The following is a 6,603-nucleotide window of genomic DNA, read 5'->3' as shown; positions in this document are numbered from 1 at the left end:
TACAGTGTCTTTCAAATCTGTGCAGACAAAAAAGAATGGATTAGTAACAGACAGCAACTGGTCTTGGCAAACTATTACTAGTGTAAACAGTATGAGGAATTGAAGAATAGGGATGATACTTTGAGGTAGAGTTTTTAAAACACTGTAGATGCTATAAAATATTTACTTGATATTTCAAGATATAATTCAATTATTTTATCTTAATTTTCCATACATGGACACAATGAAAAAGAAAGATAATTCTATTTCTCTGCTAGTAACTTTTTTCCTTCATGTATATCAATGAACATTGTATCAGTGGAATGTCTACATATGTTTATCTATTTACATATATATGTATATATGTACATACAATATCCTTCAGTCAACTTCATAATTAGTGGTGAAAGTCTGAATGTCTCATTCACAGATTTATGGCAGTTTTAAAAGCCTGCTCTTCCCACTTTAATTCAGTCTCATTCTAGAACTGCCAGCTAATGCAATAAGGCATGAAAACAAAATACAATGCATACAGATTAGAAATCAATAATAAAAAATATTCTCATTTTCAGGCCATATGATGTCTGTGCATAACACATCAAATAACACAGAGAAAGAATTTATAGGAATAATAAGTGAGTTTGGCAATTGTTCCATGATACAACAGCAATTCAAAATCAAATGTTTGTATTTAACATCAATTATATTAGAAAAAATTTCAAGAATATTACACAATATTCAAACATGTCCAGAAATGTTATATGTTAAGTTAAAATATAAACTTAACAAGACATGTACAGCGTTTTCAGATGAAACCTATAAAATTTCCACGTGGCAGTCAAATATATAACATGTAGAACATACAATAGTCGTGGGTTTAGATGACCCAACGGAGAAAATGTTTTTATTCATAGGCCAGTTGCAAATTTTCATCGAACTGAGATCATTATCAATGTAGACAAGCTTGTTCTGATTTTTGCTAGAAAGATAAAGGGTCAACAATATTTCAATTAACTCTAGAAAAAAGTGGGTAGAATGAATTCACTTGTTGTACAGAAACAGTTATCAATAAGATGTGACCCTAGAGGACAAAAAGAAATTGTGATCAATAGAAGAAAATAAAGAATGAGCGTCCGGTTTGTGCTGGTTTACTTTGGGTGAGAAGGTTCCAATAGGTCAATAAGCAAAAACAATTAGATTTATCTACTTTTTGTATGTGTTCTCCTATATGTGTGTTTATGTACCACATGTTTATAGTGCTCTTAGAGACCAGAAGGCATTGGATCCCTGGATCTTGGGGTTGTAGATAGTTGCAAATTGTTGTGTGAGTTCTGAGAATGAACTTGGGTCCTTAGGAAGAAAATCCAGTGCTCTTAGCCACTAAGCTATCTCTTCAGCCTCTGAATAGGCTTTGATAATGCTACAAGAATTCTATGGAGGAAACAGTTTTCCCTAAATGATACACAAAGAACTGGATATAGATGGTGCAACATGAGACTATACCTGAGTTTCATACTTTATAGCCTGAAGTACAAATATATCATAGATGTTAATATAAAGTATAAAACTATGTGCATATTTTGTTTAAAAGAGAGAAGAGTGCTAGGCATGGCTGAGGATGTAGCTCAGTTGGCAGAGTGCTTGTCTGGCATACATGAAGCATTTGGCTTGATCCTCGGCACTGCATAAATCAGGTGGGGTGGCACATACTGGGAACCCCAGCATTTGAGAAGTTGAAGGTTGAGGCAGGGTCATATGAAACCTTATTAAAATAAGAGTACTGAACAAAATATAATCAGACTTGACCCCAAAAGCACATGCATAAAAAGAAAAATGATCAGACCCTGTGAGGAATAAAAACAGGCTACACATGGCCACTAGAAAATATGTACACGAGAAAACTCCATGGTGAAGAAGGGACAGTCCTGTGCATTGACTGCATAGATGTCACATTTATATTTAGAAAATGTGACAATCAGCAGAGAGATTCACATATGCAAACACAAATCAGAGAAATGTTAATAAGCTGTGGAGAGTATCAATTTCAACTCCTTTTGTGTATCAGTTGTGCCCTAGTTAACTTTGTCAACTTGACACATCCTGGAGTCACTCATCTAAGAGGAGAGTCTTGAATAAGGAATTGCCCACCTCAGATTGGCCTGTGGGCATGTCTGAGGGATTGTCTTGATTACTAACTGATACAGGAGAGCCAAGTCTACTTAGGGCAGTACTATCCCTAGCTCCTGTGCTTTATAAGGAAGCAAGCTAAGCAGGAGTCTGAACAAACCAGTAGGCAGCTGTTCTTCATGAATTTTTTGCTTCAAGCTCCTGTTTGAGCTCCTGCCTTGACTTCATTCAGTAATAAAGTGTGACTTCGAAGTGTCAGTCACTGAACTCTTTCCTCTGCTAAATTGCTTTTAGTAAGTGTTCTTTCTTCCTTCCTTCCTTCCTTCCTTCCTTCCTTCCTTCCTTCCTTCCTTCCTTCCTTCCTTTCTTTCTTTCTTTCTTTCTTTCTTTCTTTCTCTCTCTCTCTCTCTCTCTCTCTCTCTCTCTTTCTTTCTTTCTTTCTTTCTTTCATTCAAGAATTTTTATTTATTTTATGAATACACAGTGGCTGTCTTCAGACACACCAGAAAAGGACATTGAATCCCATTACAAATGGTTGTGAGGCACCACGCAATTGCTAGGAAGAGAACTCAGGACCTCTGGAAAAGTAGTCAGTGTTCTTAATCACTGAGCCATCTCTCTAACTCACAGAGGTTTTCTTTTTTAAGTGCAACAAAAATGAAAGTAGAAAAAGCAGAATTGCATTATGTTTATATTATACTATATTTATAAGACATCATATATATATATATATATATATATTTATAAGACATCATATATATATCCACGAAGAGCACCAAGAAATTTCTTGAGAATGGTGGTGGCTCTTTACCATTATTATATAATTATCTCAAAAATTTAAATTTCATTAGAATGTTGTAGTGGTTTGAATAGAAAAGGTCCCCACAGGCTCATATATTTGAATGCATGGTCATTAGGGTGTGTTACTACTTGACAAGGATTAGTAAGTGTGGCCTTGTTAGAGGAAGTGTGTCACTGAAGGAAGAAGCCCAAGTAAAATCCAATGTTTCTCTCTTTCTGCTGCCCACTGATCTTGATGTAGAACCCTCAGCTACCTCTTCAGCACTATGTTTTCTTGCATGTCACTATGATTTCCCCATGATGATAATAGACTAAACCTCTGAAACTATAAGCCAGTCCTGATGTGATCATGGTATGTCTTCACAGCAATAGAACACTGACTAAAATAATAGTAAAGATTTATATTTCTAAAAAGGTGATACCTACCGGACGGTTTGTGAAGACTGAGTAACATTCTTTCACCAGCACAATCTTGATGATCTCTGGATCCATGATAGCCAATATAGGCTTTGGGCCCACATAAAACCTAGGGGGAAAACAGAATGAACTAAACCTCAGAAGTCAGGTTCTACAGCTGGAGTCACACACAAGATTTCAATCTCAAGCCCTGATGCACAGTACATATCCTCAGTTGTATTAAGCACCATAACATGAACTGCTAGTTCAAGTTCTGACCATAGAAGCCATCAGAGTCTCATGAAAGGAAGTCTAATATGGCTGAAGCAGGAAAGAGGCAATTAGGACAAAACAGCCCTTTGAAGACATCCTGGTTATTGCCAATGCCATTCTTGAGTGTTTAAATATTTCAGTATTTGGATTGGAGGTGTGGAGGTAGAGCCCTTTTCTATCAAGTGTGTGGCACTGGGTTTGACCTCCAGAGATAAAAAAAAATTAGAGAAAATTACAAAATGACTCAAAAGTCAAAACAGTATGTATCAGAGGAAAGTTAGAGACAAGCTATTCAGTGTCGGTAATGATGTTGCAGAAGCATTTACTTAGGGGACACTAGAGGGCAACACAACACATGCCTGGCATTGGTCACAATGTCTCTATGGACTGTGTCACCCCAGCAATCCCTATTCACAGGTCTGTGGTTTCTGAAGATGGATGACAAGTGATGAAGAGAATGATCCTCCTCCCACTTTCTTGTGTCTCACAATACAATGACACCCCCTCCAAGTCTCCAAAACATCATCTGTACTGACAGGAAAGGATTACGTCCTTGACTCAGCCACTCCACAAAACCGCTGAAGACTTAACCTTGGGGAAGTAAACCACAGCTGAATAGTTCCCTGCATTTCTTCTTCAGTGTCAGCAGAATTAGATGGGCAGGAAATACCCATATATACTTCTAGCAAAGTTCTTGTCTTGAATTTAATTAGTGGACAAAGAAAAATTCTTACACAGATGTCTCATTCAGGACTGAGCTATCTACAATCTCTTAGGGTCTATACATTAGCCAGTTGAAGATCTCCATCATAATCATGGTCTACTGAAGAAAGGAGCTTTGCTGATGAGACCAAGAGGTGAGCTACTCCATGGGTCTAATAACAAATTTGGAGTCCTTTCAATACTATGTCCATTTAGCAGAATGATATTAGCAGATTCTTCTCCCAACACTCTGATCCTTGCAGAATTGGGGAGAAAGATTCTAAGAGCTTGAGGCAGAGGATGCCCAGGAATATGGTCTGGATACAATGGGGCTGTTGTACAAATGGATCCACCATGATTGTCACAGCATGAACAAGACCTTCACAAGCTCAAGATAGACAAAAATACCAGCATGGAGAGGGGAGTGAGCAGGAAGTCCCATCATTTGCTGAGGGCCCATTGGTGACTAATGAAGGCAACTCCCATTTCCTCCCCTCCAGTCCCCACCATCACCATTTCCCTTCAACTTCATGTGTTCTCTCTCTTTTTATAAACCCTACTTCTGCCAGTATGTTCATGCATGTAGGGACATCTACTGCAGCATGAGATAGCTGTTTGGGGGACCCATCCCTGAAGAAGTCTTATCCTCCTATCAAGCTATGATTTGTCAACTTCTCAGCTAGGTGTGGGACTTTCTGACCATATCCCCACTCCATGCTGGAATTGTGTATGGCTTGATCTTGTGTAGCTAGGGAGATCATACACACTGAAGGAGAATGTAACACTACATGGACCTAACAAGATGATCAGCACAGCTCTCAATTCTCAACAGAGAAGCTTCTTTTGGCATAGCAGTTCTTAACTTGTGTATTGCAACCATCAGAGAACACATATTTCTGATGGTCTTATGAACTTTGATACCCTTCAGTAGCAAACTTAGTTATGAAGTAACACCAAAAGTAAATTTATGGTTGGGGGTTCCTAAGATCATCAGAAAATATGTGTTTTATGATGGTCATGACATGCAGGTTGAGAAGTGCTGTTTTAACAGAACATGGTGACTAGCACAGAGGTCCACAACTGCTCAACATGCAGAGAGTAAGAGATTGTGGAGTCTTCATCTTATATGGAACATTGCTGTCATACCCTGATTTTGTCAGAGCTTTGATTGCTGTAATGAAAGACCAGGACCAAAAAGCAAGTTGGGGGAGGAAAATGTGTATTCCTCTGTCACTTCCATATCTGTGTTCATTATTGAAGGAAGTCAGGACAGGAACTCAAACAGGACAGGAACCTGGAGGTAGGAGCTGATGCAGAGGCCATGGAAGGGTGCTACTTACAGGCTTGCCCAGCCTACTATTTTTTAATTAGGTATTTTCCTCAATTACATTTTCAATGCTATCCCAAAAGTCCACCATACCCTCCCCCTCTCCACTTCCCTACCCACCTATTCCCATTTTTTTTTGGCCCTGGCGTTCCCCTATACTGGGGCATATAAAGTTTGTGTGTCCAGTGGGCCTCTCTTTCCAGTGATGGCCGACTGGGCCATCTTTTGATACATATGCAGCTAGAGTCAAGAGCTCTGAGGTACTGGTTAGTTCAAAATGTTGTTCCACCTATAGGGTTGCAGATCCCTTTAGCTCCTTGGGTACTTTCTCTAGCTCCTCCATTGGGAGCCCTGTGATCCATCCAATAGCTGACTGTGAGCATCCACTTTTTTTTTAAATAGAACTCAGAAGTACCAGACCTGGGTTGGCTCCACCCACCATGGACTGGGCAATTCCCACCAATCACTAATTAAGAAAATATCCTGCAGGCTTTGCTGCAGCCCAATCTTATGGAGGCATCTTCTCAATTGAGGCCGCCTCCTCTCAGATGACTTCAGCTTGTGTCCAGTTGACACAAAACTATCCAGCATGCCTCCCCCTTCCAAGACTCAGGGATCATTCTGGAAGAAAATCCAGATAGGGTGGAATGACTGTAAGAGCCAGAGGCAACAGATGACTCCAGGAGAAACTGTTTTCTGGATATAGCAGTGCAGTACCACATTTGAACTCACATCAATTATGACTGTGTGCACAGAATTGTAAGGGCTTCCCATGTTTCTGAACATGTGCTTAGAGGTTGTGCACATAGCCTTAATTTATTAGAAGGGAGAGGTGGTAAGCCTTGGGTTTGGGGGCTACCAAATCTCAGAGAGTGACATGGCAGACAACACTGTCAACTGAACTCATACTCTTCAACTTGCTGCCTGTGATGTGTACCACATCAAAAGGCTTCATCACAAGAGCAGTCTGCTCATGCTGTCCTCATGCAGGGAAATAT

At 39.5% G+C, this 6,603-nt stretch overlaps 1 protein-coding gene across 3 annotated transcripts in view; it reads right to left on the bottom strand.

Moving 5' to 3' along the window:
• Cyp3a59 (cytochrome P450, family 3, subfamily a, polypeptide 59) overlaps positions 1-6,603 on the bottom strand; it is a 35,771-nt gene that overhangs the window by 20,907 nt on the left and 8,261 nt on the right. For all 3 annotated transcript variants that reach the window (XR_868673.2, XM_030254003.1, NM_001105160.1), the window contains exon 4: positions 3,334-3,433. Coding sequence is in view for 1 of the 3 variants with exons in the window: in NM_001105160.1 (NP_001098630.1) it covers positions 3,334-3,433 (100 nt within the window). In the remaining 2 variants the exon portion in view is untranslated. The remainder of the gene's footprint in view (positions 1-3,333; positions 3,434-6,603) is intronic.

The sequence above is a fragment of the Mus musculus genome, chromosome 5 (genome assembly GCF_000001635.26).
Source record: "Mus musculus strain C57BL/6J chromosome 5, GRCm38.p6 C57BL/6J".
NCBI classification, from domain to species: Eukaryota; Metazoa; Chordata; class Mammalia; order Rodentia; family Muridae; genus Mus; species Mus musculus.
The sequence above is the reverse complement of the archived record's forward strand: the minus strand, read 5'-3'. Positions and strand labels throughout refer to the sequence as shown.